Source organism: Scyliorhinus torazame, chromosome 15, assembly GCF_047496885.1.
Source record: "Scyliorhinus torazame isolate Kashiwa2021f chromosome 15, sScyTor2.1, whole genome shotgun sequence".
NCBI classification, from domain to species: domain Eukaryota; kingdom Metazoa; phylum Chordata; class Chondrichthyes; order Carcharhiniformes; family Scyliorhinidae; genus Scyliorhinus; species Scyliorhinus torazame.
The window spans coordinates 185,699,777-185,717,441 of NC_092721.1; the positions used below are offsets into that span (position 1 = coordinate 185,699,777).

The 17,665-nt window shown below is 44.9% G+C and overlaps 2 protein-coding genes across 6 annotated transcripts in view; one reads left to right on the forward strand and one right to left on the reverse strand.

Annotated features, from left to right (window-relative positions):
- Positions 1-8,417, forward strand: part of plcxd1 (phosphatidylinositol specific phospholipase C X domain containing 1) — a 46,274-nt gene extending 37,857 nt beyond the window's left edge. For all 5 annotated transcript variants that reach the window (XM_072477279.1, XM_072477280.1, XM_072477281.1 and 2 more), the window contains 6 exons: positions 597-730; positions 2,350-2,478; positions 2,753-2,914; positions 3,911-4,091; positions 5,790-6,058; positions 8,309-8,417. In XM_072477279.1, the coding sequence (XP_072333380.1) occupies positions 597-730; positions 2,350-2,478; positions 2,753-2,914; positions 3,911-4,091; positions 5,790-6,022 (839 nt within the window). In that variant the 3' untranslated portion in view covers positions 6,023-6,058; positions 8,309-8,417. The remainder of the gene's footprint in view (positions 1-596; positions 731-2,349; positions 2,479-2,752; positions 2,915-3,910; positions 4,092-5,789; positions 6,059-8,308) is intronic.
- Positions 8,418-8,422: 5 nt separating this feature from the next.
- Positions 8,423-17,665, reverse strand: part of gtpbp6 (GTP binding protein 6 (putative)) — a 33,619-nt gene continuing 24,376 nt past the window's right edge. The window contains exons 8-11 of the mRNA XM_072477273.1: positions 15,177-15,385; positions 13,173-13,321; positions 9,752-9,904; positions 8,423-9,514 (exon numbers count right to left, since the gene is read on the reverse strand). Coding sequence (XP_072333374.1) covers positions 9,391-9,514; positions 9,752-9,904; positions 13,173-13,321; positions 15,177-15,385 — 635 coding nt within the window. The 3' untranslated portion in view covers positions 8,423-9,390. The remainder of the gene's footprint in view (positions 9,515-9,751; positions 9,905-13,172; positions 13,322-15,176; positions 15,386-17,665) is intronic.

The following is a 17,665-nucleotide window of genomic DNA, read 5'->3' on the forward strand; positions in this document are numbered from 1 at the left end:
ACTAAATTGCCCCTTAATTGGAAAAAAAATTAAAAATGTAGTTTGAGTTGAGAGTTACAAAGAATCATAGAATTTATTTATTTACAGTGCAGAAGGAGGCCATTTGGCCCATTGTGTCTGCACCGCCCTGGAAAGAGCACCCTACTTAAGCCCACACCTTCACCCTATCCTTGGAACCCAGTCACTCCACCTGACCTTTCTGGACACTAATGGCAATTTGGCATGGTCAATCCACCTAAACTGCACATCTTTGGATTGTGGAAGGAAACTGGAGCCCCCGGAGGAAACCCACGCAGGCACAGGGAGGACATGCAGACTCAGCACAGACAGTGACCCAAGCCGGGAATCGAACCCGGGACCCTGGAACTGTGAAACAACAAGAGCTTGGGGTAGTGGCTGAAGGACACTTGGAGAGGCTGTAACTAGGACATGCAGCTGAAGGAGAACCATTCAGATATAGTGTAGTGAGGAACATAGGCAAATCTTATCCATTGCTTTGTTTATGGTGTAAGTAATGTTTTGGCAGGGTTACAATTGATTGACATGAAGTAATCCTACAAGTTTTTGACATTAGAAATATTTTTGTTCTCTTCTAGGAAGCCATGACTCGATGACTTACTGCTTAGACTTAAACTCTCCTATCAAACCTTCCGAAAAGATTTTAAACTTTTTGGATCATGTCATTCCCTGTATCACTCGACCAGAGATATATAAATGGTGTAGGACACAGGTAAGTTGCACCTTTTGCAAATTACTTTAGCAGTCTAATTTGCATCTCAGTTGTCAATATTAACCATTCCAGGGTTTAGCCTCGTTAGATGCAGAGTAAAGATTCCTTTTAATCTGTTCAATAAATTGTCTTGGCTGCAACCTCTGACAAGTACCACTGTGACATTATTTTCCATCCTGTAGCCTCAATCAATACTAGTTTAGTTTCAAATTGGGGACAGTTTTGTGCCCAGTAGGAACTGGATCAAGGTTATCTCGACTTATTTCATATAAGGCTTTATCGCATCCATCTGGACTGGAATCCAGTGATGTCTCTGGAGCTGCCTGGCCAGTGACTATCTGACCCACTGCATAACTTTATAAAAAATGACAGTTCCTTGTACAAATCAGTCACCTTTAACACAGCCCATGCAGCTAGCATTGTTAAGGGAATGACTAATTATGGCCCGCAGGGCTCATGTTGATATTTATTCTTTTTTAAAAAAAAAATTGCAGTACCCAATTAATGGGCAATTTAGTCAATTTAATGACCAATGCACCTACCCTGCATACCTTTGGGTCTGTGGGGATGAGATCCACGCAGGCATGGGGAGAATGTGCAAACTCCATACGGACAGTGACCTGGGGCCAGGATCGGACCCGGGTCCTCGGCACCGTGAGGCATCAGTGCTAACCACTGCGCCACCGTGCCACCCTATTTACATTAACACAATATTTCATATTACTGGTTAATATCCAGTGTTGACACATGGGTTTGTGGACGCGATTCAACAGGAGAAAGAGTCCAGTGTCGGGCAAGTTTAGCGGGGTGTTTCTCGGGACCTGCGGCACTTTGCTGTTCTTTTTTTGGCCTCAGCAAGGCAGCACTTTAGGAAGGCTACCTGTAGATCGGGGCACCATTTTTAAAGGCAGCCCCTCAGCCACCCCACCGAGGCCTCTGGACCCCCTCCCATTGCACCCAACTTACCTCTTCTGGGGTCCGAGCCCCCCCCCCGTCCTCCCCTTATCGACAAGGCACTCCGGGCCCGACCCCTGGCACTGCCAGCTTAGCAGTTTCACCCAGGCAGGCAGTGTCAAGGTGCCAGCGGGAGGGATGGCAGGGTAACTGATGCCAGGAACGAGGTGGAAACCTACCCTTGCAGCTCGGTGGAGGTTGTTGGTCTCCTTCCGACATTGGACGCTGGTCCTCCTGCCCACACTGACAGCCGCTGCCACCCAGGGGAGAACAGGATGTCCCGTCTCTCATTCATAGCGTTGGGAAGCCAATCCAGGTCAGCATCCCCAAAGCGAGCTGTGTGTTGACTGGGAGCGAGTGGTGAGTGTTTAAAAGCAGTTCCCCCTTGATAGTTGCAAGACGCTGGGGTGTGAGCTAGGCGAATCAGATGGCGAGACAGCCAGTAATGGCGAGAGGCTCGTGGGGGCCCAGTTCCGTCACCAAGTGCCGTTAGATACAGGCTGCGATCTCGCCAATGTGGCCGGCAAGAAACACCCTGTAATTGCACCCAAAATGACACTTGGAAATGTTTCCGTTGAATCGCGCCCCACATACATGTAATGCTTTAATTTTATGTAGCATGGTGAAAAGGAGCTCATAACTAAACGCTATTCTTTATATCATAGGAATCTAGTATAACTGAACAGCTGGAAGCAGGTATTCGATTCTTCGACCTAAGGATTGCACATAAACCAAATGACACATCTGATTGTTTATACTTTATACACGGGATCTTTACAACTGTCACAGTCCTGGTGAGTCCAACAGAAAAAGAACTGAAATATCAGGAAATCTGATGCTAAATATACATACATGTTTCACTGGAGTGCCATTTTGCTGTCTGCATTCTTACCAAGTTATTTGAAACCTAGGTCAAAGGACAAATCTCATAGTGCAGAACACCAGCATGGTTATAGTGAGTAGGAGGGCTTGTATAAAACAGTGATTAACTTAAATGTGTTTTTACCAGCCTGACAATTGCGTACCTTATATTCGGTGCAATTCACATTTTGGAAATGTGTTTTAAAGGAGGCTTTGAAGGAATTTAGACTCTGGCTGGAAACTCATCCTAAGGAAGTGGTTATATTGGCCTGTAGATTCTTTGATGCGATGAACAAGCAACAACATCATGAGTTAATTCAGGAAATGAAGAACTTATTTGGGTCCAAAATATGTCCCAAGACTTCTGTTGTAAGTAACAATGTTGCATTGGTGAACAACTCGTTTAATTGGTAAAGGGCAGCTTGGTGGGGCAGTGGTTAGCACTGCAGCCTCACGGCGCCGAGGTCCCAGGTTCGATCCCGGTCCTGGGTCACTATCCATGTGGAGTTTGCACATTCTCCCCGTGTTTGCGTGGGTTCCGCCCCCACAACCCAAAGATATGCAAGGTAGGTGGATTGGCCACGCTAAATTGCCCCTCAATTGGAAAAAATTAATTGAGTACTCTAAATTTAAAAGAAAAACAAAAAAAAAACTTATTTAATTGCCAAAACCATAATTTTAAAAAAACTTGTGTACTAATTTTGTGAAAGTTGATTTAAGAAAATCTGATGAAGGAAAATGTACACGACTAAGAAAGGAAACTGAGGACCCGACCAAATGGCCTTGTTGCGCCCGACTCGGGACGCGATGAGGCTGTTAAATCTCACGAGAGGCCTCTAACGTGATCTGGATCTCGCCCTCACTGGATGGATCCAGATTTGCATATTTAAGTGAGTAGTTAGGCTCACTTAATTATGTCTGGGCAGTATTCTCCCAAGGCCCAGGATTGAACGGCCATGCCTGGGAGACATCGCCATGGTGCCGTTTAGCACTGGTCCACACAAACGTGGACCAGGCGTAATGGCACCTGGGAGAGTCTACCAAGCCATCAAAGACTCCTTAGTGGTCGGGCTCTGGGCAGGGTGGTACCCTGGCACACTCGCTGGTACCTGGGCAACTTGGCACTGCCAGTTTGTTACCTTAGATTGAGATAAGGAGATTGAACCAGTCAGTGCTGGAAGTTCCTCGATGAGGCAAAAAAAGTCCCGTTTGATAGCGGGATAGTTCTCGCCATTGCAGGCGTTGAGAAATACCCTGTTAAATCACGCCCTGAGTGTGTACCAGGGAGACTTAAATTCTACTATAGACTGATTAATTGCTGGGTCAATTAATGGATGCATCTTTAATGCAGATTTCTGTTAATAGGAACTTGTTTCACTACGAAGGCTTTGGGAGTTGGGCTGCCAAGTCATCATCTCCTACGATGACAGTATTGCAAAAGATTATCCGGAACTTTGGCCTGGAATGCCTTATTGGTGGGCAGATACATATGATCCTAAGTTGCTCGTCCAGTACCTAGAAACCCAGAAACAGGTTGGACGACCAGGTACAGAACATATGACCCCTTAATAATGTTGAGTGTTCCAAATGTGACAGCTGCCTTGCATTTTTACGAAGGCCCGGGAAATTAGACATGGGTTTCAGAAATACAGGAGAGCTTTGGTCTTTCAATCTCTCCCAAAAACAGAATGAATGTCTGATGTGGAGAAACCCACAACCGCCAATCTGCTTTGCTTTTTGCTACATCAGTAACACAAGCTGAGGGCTTAGATTCTGACTGCCCTGCTGACAGGGAGTCTCGCCCACTTGTGGATCTGGATCTAGTATCGGAAAATCCTCGGCGCACTACCCAAGATTGAACATTACTCACCGTGTACACTTGGAAAATCCATTCTGAGATGCTATTTTGTTGGGTGATATTGAGCCATGCAGATTGAAAAGCATTGGGTTTTATCCCATGTGTGTGCTGATCTTCGTTAAAGTGATATTTGGGGTGCTATAATTGGATTCAATGCCCCCCAGCCTTAAATTGACAGGTGAGAGAGATATTAAGGGTTCCCCTACTGGAAAAGCCTTATTGGGAGAAGGGCAAGGTGCTATGATACCCCCAACTCCTGCACGATTGATTACCCTATTGCTACAAACTATCTGTGTACACATGAATAACTATTTTGCCTGATGTACTGGGTCCTGTGGAAGCATTCCCTAGTGGGAGGCAACATCCTTAAGGGAGAAAGAGAAGACAAACAGGAGAAATACTAGTTGCAACAATTTACCGCTAAAATATTTTAATCAGTAAAAACTAAAATGCTGGAAATATTGAGGTCAGGCAGCATCTGAAACAAAGTTAACTTTTCAGGTCGATGACCTTCCATCAGAACCAGAAAAGGTGAGAGATAGAACAGGTTTCAACCAAGCAGAGGGAGGGAAAGGAGGTGGGGGAGGAAAGAATAAAAGTGAAGGTCTGTAGTAGGGTGGAAGGTAGGAGAGATTAAATAAATTAGAGAAGTATGGAAGATCCTGAACGCTGTTGACACGGTGAATGTCGAAAGGATATTTCCATTCGTGGCTGAGTCCAGAACGAGGGTGCACTGTTTTTAAAATTAGAGGCTCTCCTTATAGGACAGAGATGAGGAGAAATGCTTTCTCTCAGAGGGTTGTGTGACTTTGGAACTCAGGAGGTCATGGAGGTGGAGGGTCACTGAATATTTTAAAGCGGCGGTAGATAGATTCTTGTTAGACAAGGGATCAAAGATTATCAGAGGTAGTTGGGAATTTGGAACTCAAGACAAACAGATCAGCTATGATCTTACTGAATGGCGGGGTGGGCTCAAGGCTGCTGTTATTTCACATGTTGATATGAAAGGGATGATTGTGCAAGGCAAAAGGGAAAATTGTAAAAAAAAAAAACAATTATTATCAGTACCTGCTGTCCATAAGTAAGAGCAGTGGTCATGATCTGAAATTTTAAACTCAATGTCAAGTCTGCAAGGCTTAATCGGTAGATGAGGTGCAGTTCCTTAAAATGACGTTGAACTTCATTGGAACAGTGTTGGAAGCTAAGGGCAGAGAGGTCAGAGTAGGAGTGGGAGGAGATTTAAAGTGTCTAACAACCAGAACATCAAGGTCAGGTTTAATAAGGGTCAATGTGCTTTGGAATACTTTCTATGGAATGTCTTGTAATTTCTTCATAACTACCTTTTGCTGAATATCATCTTATCCCAGTTCTATCTTTCCTTCTCAGATGGATTTTTTGTTGCTGGCATAAACCTGACTGAAGATTGGTGGTATATCCTGACTCACCTTCACAGCTCTTTGAAGAGACTGACTTTCCCTAATTACCCATATTTGAGTGACTGGATTAAGAAACAGGGCCCAGGACCTGGAAAGCACTGTTTTAATATAATTGCTGGAGATTTCATAGGAGCTGGATATTTGGTACCTGCTGTACTTGCTCTGAATAACAAATTGATTTAAAAAGAGTGAAATTCTGCACATGCTGGAAATCTGCAGGTTTGTAAAAGGATTATTGGAGGGTATATTTGCTCACTTTGTGAGCAAGCTATCGGGAGTTGTCTCAGCTTTGTGACAGAGCTGTCAAATTCAACGCTGAAATTTTACGCAGAGGCAGTGGTCTTGCTTTGCGTTTCTGCTTGGCTGTGTCAGCCTGCAGTCAATTAATAACCAGCGCGCTTGAGACGGGACTGCCAGCCAATCAATTGGCAATGGTGGCCATGCTGAGACTACAGGCAATCCCCGAAGAGCTGCCATGAGTCTGGAAGATCCTGGTGAGGGAGGCTGGGTTTGTTAAGGCACAGTGGGTATAGCAATCAGTTGCAAGGAAGAAGGAGTAGGGGAAATAGTCTGAAGGGAGCACAGGTGGCTTGAAAAGGAGGTACACCCAGCCGAGCAGTAAGGGTCCAGGACACCTGTATCAGGCACCTGCTGCCTTGCATAAAGTACCAGTGGCTGCAGGAGGAGGCACTCAAGTGGCTACTAATTGGCCAGTGAGGGCCTTATTGTCCCATGGATGAGCAGGGTGCTTGATGCCTCCTCCGCCCCAGATAAAACCCAGGGAAGGTGCTTAGGCAACAGGCATGTACTATGATGCCCAGTTTTCCCTCCCCTAACTGCCTATCGATAGCCAGTCCCAGGTAGGCATAACATTCCAGGCCAATTCTGTAATTTGCAATGACATTTTCATGCTAGGAATTGAATTCATAATCCAGCACTGAGTGAGTGCTGCATTGTTGCAGATGCTGTGTTGTAGAAGTGATATTAAACGTGGCCATGTCTCTCTCGGATCAAATGCATCTAAAGGATCCTTTGGCACTGCCCTAGCAAGTCTAGAGGTTTCCAAGTGTGATTTCAGGCGGGTTTGGCTGGGCGTTCTGCACTGCTATCTAACCACACTTTGTCACTTTTTCGGGCCGTGGGGAAGTTTCTCTCTGGGCTAGCCCACATGTAGAATTTGTTTCATCACTGGGGAGCTGAACTCGCTGGCCAGACCGGCTCCTTGGAGATCAAGCCACCATTTTGAAAAGGTGCCCCAATCTCTAAGGTCCCCCCCTCCCCACGGGCAATGCCATCACCCCCTCACACAAGGGTATTACCCCACAGCCCCCCCACGTGAGGACATCCTGCTATGGGCCCCTCATTTTAGGCCTTCCCACGCCCTCTTTCGGGCCGCCCTCCTTCCATAACCCCCACCCTTCACCCCCCAACTTTCCAGAGGCATTTCATACCCGTCCTTCACCCCTCCTTTCATGGGCATGGCCCCCCTCAGGCACTGACCCTTGGCAGTGCTACCCTGGCACCTAGGTACTGCCACCCTGGCAGTGCTCTTGCCTGTGCCAAGGTGCCTGGGGAGTGCCAGGGGCCACCCTGCATTGTCCCTGACCACCCAAGGGTATCCAATGGCCTGGGAGACTCTCTTGGTGCTGTTTCGCTTTGTCGACATTTATATGGACTAGTATTAATCAGCGCTGGGCTGGGGTCTCCCTGGGGAGGCTGATATAGGTTAGTTTCGTCGTTGGCAAGGTTAAGTGGGTTCTCAAACTCACTTAGCCGTACGAGACCGCGACGCCTCGCGAGATCTGCAATGCCCATCGGGAAGCCCGGGGGAGGCTTCTCTCTCGCAATTAGAAAATCATACAGCACAGAAGCCGACCATTTGGCCTTTCATGCCTGTGCCAGCCCTGTCAAAAAGCTATCGAATTAATCCCACTCCCCTTCTCTCCCGTGACCCTACAACTTCCCTTCCATGTATTTATCCGATTTTCTTTCGAAAGTTGCGATTAAATCTGCTTCCACCACTCCTTCAGACAGCGTATTCCAGAGCACAATCCATTCTGTTTTTTAAAAAAAATGCTCAGTTCCCTTCAAAAACAGATGAAGTAGTGATTACTGTGTGTGAGACATTACTATGTTCAAAAAGGGTCTGGTCTTTCAGATGAGATGTTAAACCAAGACTGTTTGCCTTTTGAGGGTAAGACATTTAGAGTGGCGAGGTGGAGGTTAATTCTCTTGTTCCAGTCAATGGCTTTCTTAATGTTAACTAAAACACAACATTGGTGAACCAATATTGTCGTTTTTTTTCCTTCAGCTGTACTCCCAATGAATGTGGTTTGCCCACTGCCGGTGCAGAACCAAGCCCACAAGCTCTTCATAATGCTTGTTTCTCTCCCCTTCATGTTATTTATAACGATTAACAGATAAAGAAGTTACAGTATTCAACAACCAGTCATTATTTCTACTCCACAGCCTCACGAGTACTCGATCTGGAGCAATGTGCACAATCTGAAAGAAGTATACGTGGCAAGGAAATAACTGTTACATATTGCATCAATGCACAATAAAACTCATGAACCCATCTGCTGTCCGTGTTGAAATGTATTTATTGCTAGTACACTCAAAAGATTTTCCCGCTCCAACTTTGTCTTCAGGGAAATAGGGGTAATGAATGAAGTTCTTACATTTCTTTTATCGGTAAAGCCAGTTATTGATGGGAGATTAATTGACTATCGGAACATCACACCAGGAGCCAAGGCCATGTTCACGCAAAGCCTCTGTGTGTCCGCACCATTTTTCAGCAGGTATCACTGGATGCTGATCAGGGACAAGAACCTTGGCCAGTTGCATTTTCCTAACCCAGCCAAATTACGGCATTCCCACTGCCGTTCCCAATTCATTTGTTCCAATTAAGGGGCAATTTAGCGTGGCCAATCCACCCACCCTGCACATCTTTGGGTTGTGGGGGCGAAACCCACGCAAACAAGGGGAGAATGTGCAAACTCCACCCAGACAGTGACCCAGAGCCGAGATCGAACCTGGGACCTCGGTGCCATGAGGCAGGAGTGCTAACCACTAACAATCATTTTTATGAACCTTCTTAACTTCATTTAAATTATCGACCCATTCACTGCTTATCATGGAATATCATCATGCTTTCTGCACTGACTTTACGATATTGCCACTGCATTCTTGAAGCTTCATTTTTAAAAATAAAACTTTGTCCAAGGGAATGAGACAAGCTTGAGGTTCTGGCTGCCTATCCCATGGATGAAAGATTCCATAGAAAAAGCTGGGATTTTTTTTCCAGTATCCTGATCAACAGTCTTCCTGTAGAGGAAACCACCAAAAGAATTGGCTGGCTGTTAGTGAACCATTGCTTTGTGTGCAAACTGCCCACGTTTGCCTATAGAACAACTTCAAAGAGACTTGTTACCGGTGAATTATTGTGGAGATGTTTCTCAGCGAGGCAAATAGGTGCTATTCATGTATACATTTTTTCTCTGAGAAAAAAAAAATCAAATCCTCAACCCTGGAAAGTCATCCCTTCTCCTTCAAGGTTGGAACAGCTTCCTGTATTTTCCATAGGCAGAGCTGCTGATGATCACCTTCACATTGGCCAAACCATCTTCTGGCAAAACATCCACTCCCTGCACAGTAGCTTCCTTATACAACCAGCTGGGGTGATAAAAAGAAGCAGTGTTACACGTCAGCACCTTTAACTTCGCCTTTCCACACATGAGTCTGCCAGAGACCATTCTCCACACGCTCCCAAATGAACAGCCCTCACTCGTTCAATTTTTAACTGTTTACATTTTTTCTTTCAAATTCACGAACTTGCACTTGAAAAACAATTTGTTTCAAAGCCGTTTGCGCTTCTGGCAAGTTCTGCTCGCACTGAGATTTCCTTCTTACCTCAGTTGAGGGCCAGCCAAATTTACTTCAATCGTGAGGATCAGTTTTCCTGTCACTCGCACAACTGCCTCCTCGATTTTCTTTGTCAGTTCATCCATGCCGAGTCCATGAAGCGCTGAAACTGCGACGGCGTCTGGATCTGTGGGTTCATATCTTTAATGAAGGGAAAAGAAACCATACATTTACAGAGTCTGAGCTGGAAAAGGTTGATGGGAAGGATGGCCAGAAACTGAACTGGACCAGCCGTATAAATACTGTGGCTACAAGAGGTCAGAGGCTGGGGATTCTGCAGTTAGTAACTAACCTCCTGACCCCTTAACCTCCTGCACCCCCCCCCCCCCCCCCCCCCCCCCCCAAGCCTCTCCACCATCTACAAGGCACAAGGAGTGTTATGGAATACTTTCCACTTGCCTGGATGAGTGCAGCTCCAACAACACAATTCGTTTGAAAACATCCAGGACAAAGCAGCCCGCTTGATTGCTACCCCAAATTCAATCCCTCTACCACCGATGAACAGTGGTAGTCGTGTCTACCATCTACAAGATGCACTGCAGTAACTCGCCAAGATTCCTTAGGCAGCACCTTCCAAACCCACGACCACTGCCATCTAGAAGGAGATGGGTAGCAGATACCTGGGAACACCATCAGCTGGAGGTTCCCCTCCAAGTTGGTCACCATCCTGACTTGGAAATATATTGCTCTTTCTTCGTGTCGTTGGGTCTAAATCCTGGAATTCCCTCCTTAACAGCACTGGGTGAACTTACACCTCAGGGACTACAGCAGTTCAAGAAGGCAGCTCACCACCACCTTCTGAATGGCAACGAGGGATGGGCAATAAATGCTGGGATAGCCAGCGACATCCAGACCCTGTAAAAGGTTCAAAAACACTCAAAGCTCAACACCATCCAGGACAATGTATCCCGCATGATTGGTAGCCCATCCACCACTTTTAACATTCACTCCCTCCACCGCCAACACACAGTGGCAGCAGTGTGTTCCATCTACAAGACGCACTGCAGCAACTCACTTTGGCTCCTTAGATAGCACCGTCTGAACCCATGACCTCTGCCATCTAGGACAAGGGCAGCAGATGCATGGGATCACCACCACCCGAAGTTCCTCTCCAAGCCACATACCACTCTGACTTGGAAATATATAGTCGTCCCTTCACTGTTGTTGGGTCACATCCCTGGAATTCTTTTCTTAGGAGTATTGTGGGTGTACGTACGCTGCAATGACTGCAGCGGTTCAAGAAGGCGGTTCAAGAAGGCAGCTCATCACCACCTTGTCAAGGGCAAATAGGGATGGGTAATAAATACTGGCCTAGCCCACATTCCATGAAAGAATATTTAAAAAGTCTAATTTATTGAAGAAACACCGAGAGACAGTGAAAAGATGGCAATCTTGTTATTCTAGAAGGATGACACTGAATAAGAGGAAAAGACCTGCTTAGTCTGATCTATCTTGTGATTGGTTTAATAGCTAAATAATCTACTCTTTCTCAGATCATTGGATGTCAGACTCTCGAACTCTCAAAATGAAGGAGGGAAGGTAGAGAAGAAATATTTCAGGTCACTTGACGGAGAGAGTAAAACTTGCAAATTTTTGATTTCTAGTCTTTAACTGATTTTTGTCTCTCATTGCTTAAAGCTAATGAACACGTCTATGGCCAGCATGCTAAGTGCTTTTCCAAATATTTCTTGAAATAATGGCCGCACTAATTCCTTGAGGGCATTAGGCGTTAACCATGTAATGTCGACTGCAGAGACACGTATGTGCTCAACCATAGTAGGAGTGGCAGCTTCCCAACAATAATCAATAATCCAGCAGATTTCATGGTTATTTTTCTGCAGCTGGATCATAAACGACATGATTTATTGAATTCAATTTCACATCTTCCCCTGATGGGATGTTGGACTCATGGACGTCAGATTGTTATCTCGGTTCAACTAAACTACCATATCTGGCAATGGGATAAAGTAGTATTGTATTGTCAGATGTTACAGCGAGGTACTTGGAAAAATTCAAGGCAATCAGCAGAGTCAACATGGTTTTGTGAAAGGGAAATCAGGTTTACCAATTTATTGAGAATTCTGTGATGTGGATAAAGGGAAACCGATGGGTGTACTGTACTTAGATTTCCAGAAGACATTTGATAAGGTGCAGATCAGAGGCTATTGCTGATAATAAAAGCTTGTGGTGTGGGGGGTGACATATTGGCATGGATTGAAGATTGGCTAGCTAACAGGGAATGGAGTTGGCATAAATGGGTCTTTTTCAGGGTGGCAGGATGTGACAACTGGTATGTCACCGCGCATAGCGCCTGTCTTCAATTTTTTACAAATGACTTGGACGAATTTGCTGATGACACAAAAATAGGTAGGAAAGTAACTTGTGAAGAGGATGTAAGGAGGCTACAAAGGGACATAGATAGTTGAATTGAGTGGGAAAAATCTGGAAAATGGAGTATAATGTGGGCAAACGTGAAATTGTCCATTTTGACAGGAAGAGTAAAAAAGCTATTATCGAAATTGTGAGAGATTGCAGAGCTCTGAAGTGCAGAGGGATCTGGGTGTCCAATGCATGAATCACAAAAGGCTAGTACACAGGTACAGCAAGTAATTAGGAAAGCTAATTGAACGTTATCATTTATTGCGAGGGGAATACAAAAGTAGGGAAGTTGTGCTTCAGTTATACAGGGCATTGGTGACACCACATCTTAAGTACTGTGTATAGAAGTGCTCTTCTTATTTAAATAAAGATGTAAATGTATTAGAAACAGATCAGAGAAGGTTTACTAAACTAATACCAGGAATGGAACGGTTGTCTTATAAGGAAAAGTTGGAGAGGTTAGGTTTGTATCCACCAGAGTTTAGAAGCGTAAGGGTCGACATGGTCAAAACCTTTAAGATCCTGGGGGTCTTGACAGGGTGGATATGGAGAGGATGTTTCCTCTTGTTGGAGAATCTAGAACTAGGGGACACTGTTCAAAAATAATGGGTCGCTTTTTTAAGTCAAGAGCTGAGGAGAAATTTCTTTTGTCAGAGAGTGGCGGGTCTTCTGAACTCTCTTCCTCAAAAGGCAGTAAAAGCAGTGTCCTTGAATATTTTTAATGTAGGGCTTAGTATGGAGATGACCTAATTTAGGATAGATCAGGGGTTGCCTGCTTTATAGGGCTGCATGGTACCCAGTGAGCACTGATATAGCTAAAAAGGTACCATCAACTATTGATACATGTAATCTATATTTGTTATACCAATTTTTCCACCTACAAATGCATCATTTGACATTACATCAGATTAAAATCCATGTAGATTTTTACATGGGATTTTGACTAAAACAGAGTAAGAAGTATCTCGGTGATAGACATGCACACATTATTTTGGCTGTTTAAAATGCATGAAAATCATACTGTTCCTACCCCTCTCGGAGATCGATTTTATTATGCACTTCAATGATGGAATCCAAGAGCTGGTTTGGGAGCTGGAGATTCCGGAGAACATTCAGTACGTTCACTTTCTGATTGTTGGTTTCAGGGTGACTGATGTCCCTTACGTGGACTATTACATCCTGGATACAGATAGAAAGAGGCAGGGGCAGGGGGGAGGGGCGGAGAAATGAGGCAGATATTAATAAAATGTTTATATGAACTAAGTTGGTGCAATGTTGATTTATTGTGTCATTCACCTATAACAAATACCCTCTAGCTTATTCCCATTATATCTAGAATCACAAAATATTACAACATATCCAACCCTCCAGTTACAGATACACTGATCGAAGGAAATAGTATTTCCTTATTTACCATATTGAAACCTTTCATAATATATCACCTGTTAACCTTCTTTCTCCTAATGAAGTGTCACAGATTTTATAACATCACCTCACATCTTAGTATTATCTCCTGGAATCCCGTTTGTACTTTTTCCGGGATCTGGACATCCCTCTCAAAGTAAGTAGCCAATATTATTCTAGCTAAGCACAATATGATAGTTTGAGAGCATCCTTAATACATTGCCAAGCATAAAAAGTGAACTAAGATGTCAGGCCATCTTAAACAGCATTCCATAGCGACAAAACAGCATATTTACAATCCCAAACCAAAGAGAAAATGCTGGAAAATCACAGCATATATACAATCATAGCATATATATAATGGTCATTGTAAAACACAGCACCAGGGACCCGGGTTCGATTCTGGCCTTGGGTGACTGTGTGGAGTTTACACATTTCCTCTGGGTGCTCCGATTTCTCCCCACAGTCCAAAGGTGTGCAGGTTAGATGGGGTTACGGGGATAGGGCGAGTGAGTGGGCATAGGCAGGGTGCTCTTTCAGAGGGTCAGCGTAGACTCGATGTGTCTTCTGGAAGAAGGCTAACATTGGCGAGAACTATTTAGCACAACTTTAAATGTACTTTTCATTCATTTCTATACAACACATGCTGACAGAAGGGAGTTCAGAAATACTAATTGCCTTCCTTCCCATTGTCCTGCCAATAAAAACAAACAAGTACACCGTTCTTGATCATTCAAAGAATGTGTTTTGAAAACCATATCGTATCAGACAGGCATGGAGGACAAGGTATTTATACTGGGGTTCTAGTCTACCATTTTGCACCATAGTTGAACTTTAGTGGTGGAAAAATTAAGGGCTTCTGTAAAAATTGTGGACTGGATGCAATGTAGTGAACAGATTTTGTATAAGCCTTCTTGCTTCGTGTAGAGACCAAATTGTTACTGTACTATGCTGTATTATGCTGAATTCCCATTTGTCACTCGGCAATACTTTTAGATCAACTGATATTGTAATATGATGGCAGAATCAGTGTGATTTCTGAAAACATACCAGACAGCAATTTGTCTTCAAAGCAAACTCCTTGCGAATGGTTTTAACTTAACCCAGCTGTCGGTAAACTGACTGGATTTGGTGCCATTCTGATTTTTATACCCTGCCCAATTTTATTCCCCAATGGATTCCCACTTGGTGAGTTGGGTTAAAATGAGTCTCCTTACCCAGCCTACACTGCAAGGAAACCAGCTGTGTCTAGACACTGTGGTTCTCTGGAGAGAGAGCCATACTGAGCTACACTTCATGATGAGCAGGTTGTTAGCTGGGACCTTCAATGGGGAAAATGCCTTGTGAGGTTGGCATGGACGTACAAAGCCACCACAGCCAAACCTGATCCTGCTCTTATTTTGAGCTCCACTTCAATCCGGTGCTTGAACCCCAGCTGATTTTCAAATATAGCACTCGACCAAGCCGATCCTACTGAGCCGTGGCCTGCCCTGGGACTTTACTGGTTCCTAGCTAAGTTCATCAGCTAAGCTAAAATACAGAACCTGGAAAATGGTTACAGGTTTTGTGGCTTTATTAAAATATATATATTGACCCAAGCAGATAATACGTGACAGAAACTGAAACTTACTGAATATACCACATCCTCAAGAGTTGCTGAGAAGGATTCAATTAAGTTGTGGGGAAGTTGAGAAAGAAATCCAATTGTATCAACATAAAGGACCATCAAACGGCTTGGCATCAAGCCAGCATGGGTGGTAACATCAAGGGTAGCAAACAACTGATCTCTTGGGTGAAGGCCCGTGTCTCCAGTCAGTGTTTTGATCAGGGTTGTTTTGCCTGAATGGAAGATACAAAATGCATCAGTTGTGAAACAGATTATGGTGTTCCTTTGCACTGTGCAAGGGAAGGCGGATTTGCATAAGAAATAGGAGTAGACCATATAGCATGTCCAACCTGTTCCTCCATTCAATACTTGCATGGCTGATCTTGGGCTCCATCTCCACTTTTCCGCTCGCTTCAGATATCCCTCAACTCCCTGAGTGACCAAAACTCTTATCTCAACCTTAAATATATTCAATGATGACATATCCATGACCCTCTGGGATAGAGAATTGCAAGACTCACAAACCTTTGAGTGAAGTAATTTCTCCTCGTCTCAGTCCTCAATGATCGGCACCCTACCTGAAACTCTGCCCCCTTGATCTAGATTCCCCAGCCAAAGGAAACAATGGGCAGGATTCTCTGTTCCAGAGAATAAATGCTCCCGCCTGCAGAGAATCGGGACCGTGTCCTGCTAGCACTAGGAGCACGTCGAGGTGGCATTCTCAGCCTTTTACTGTGCAAAATGCTGCATAGTGGCGAACATGCCGGTTTCCCTGCACTTAGTGGTGTTGGGCTGCCATTTTGAACAGGTGCCCCGATCCCAGATTCCAGAGACAGGCTCCATTCCCCCCCACCACTCCTCACAATACAAATGTTGACTCTCTCGCTGACAAGAGGTGCATCACCAACCCCTCATCAGGGAGCAGAATCCTCCACCCACCACGGGAAGAATAGGTCACCCCCCCACACCTCTCACACACACACACTCAAGTGCAACCCAACCTCCCCAGCCCTCCCACCTGGCCCTCTCGTTCAGGCCCCACCCCGAGTGCCAACCGTGCACTGCCCCCTGGCACCATGGCACTGACACCCTGGCAGTGACACTCTAGCCTGGCGTAATGGGCCCCGAGAGGGGTCAATGGGGGTTCACCCATTGCTCACGTGCCCCTTTATCACTGCCAGGCTGCAGGGGAGCCCCCACCCCCCTTCCCCCCTCCCCCTCCCCCTCCCAGGGTCCTAGGGGTTGGCCCCAGGACCCTCCCTAAGGATGAGGGTCCCATGTCTGGATTGCCCCTTCCAGCCCTGGGCAACCCGAAGATCACTCTTGGCATTGTGATCTCAGGCAGCTCTCTGTTCAAAAGCTTCATCCTTGTTTGATCTGTTTAAACTCTGAAGTGACCTTCTCACTTTGCCTGACAGCTGATGAGTAGATTCAACAGTTCATTGAAGATTCAAGCCAGGAAAATGTTCTCTTTCCTCACAACTTCTCCCTCAGCCCGTTGCTTTTAAAACTGCTGCTTTTTGAAGTGTCCGAGCCTTCCTAAAAAGCCGACAACCCTTGAAAAGGCTTTAAATCCCCGGAGATCCTTTGAAATACTAAACATTCATTCAATTTCACAGTGCAGTACCTTTAACTTAATGGTTTAAACACAGCTGCCAGGAGGTTTATTTATTCTTCTTTCCTTTCACGTTTGAATGCACCTGAAGTACCCTCAATTGATGCTAACTGCAATGTTTATAAACATTCTTGTTCTGATCGACAGATACTGGCCACTTAAACAATGCTAAGTGTATTCTGCAGTTGGAAAAGAGGTGAAAGCACTTAGCTGTTATGGCACAAGCTGAGACTGGGGGCGGATCTGCCGCCGATCCTGTTTTTGCACCGATACGGGGTTCTCCGCCTGATCAGGATTCCCAATTTTAGCAGCAGGAAACGGGTTCAATTCCCGCGTTGGCTGAGGTTATTCATGAAGGTTCCAACTTCTCAACCTTGCCCCTTGCCTGAGGTGTGGTGACCCTCAGGTTAAATCACCACCAGTCAGCCCTCAAAGTAGAGGGCAGCCTATGGTCCTCTGGCGCTGTGACGATAATTATATTTGCTTGTTGTACCACCCGCAAAAACATTTATACCCTAGCATTTACCTTTGGCTCTATGCTAATTAATTATCCTGTTGTGTTTACACTATTATATAGCATCCAAAACATTAAAATAATTCCCCACTGCCCTTCACATCCAATGTGCTTGTTCTAGGATGGCCAAATTGCCTTTGCATAGGCTCTCCTTAAAACGTGCGATAGAAACTGTTGGTGAAGAGAGAAATCACTATTTCCAGACTTATCATAAGACCCAAGGGGAAGTGTGTATTTATATTTAATCTGATTGCACATGAGCAATGTTTGCCCACTTTATATTTAGCGTTTTGAGAAAATTCAGCAACAGAGGAAACTACACTGCCATGATTTTTGACTATCTCGATCTATCCTCATGAGCATTGAGTCACACAGCTGTAATCA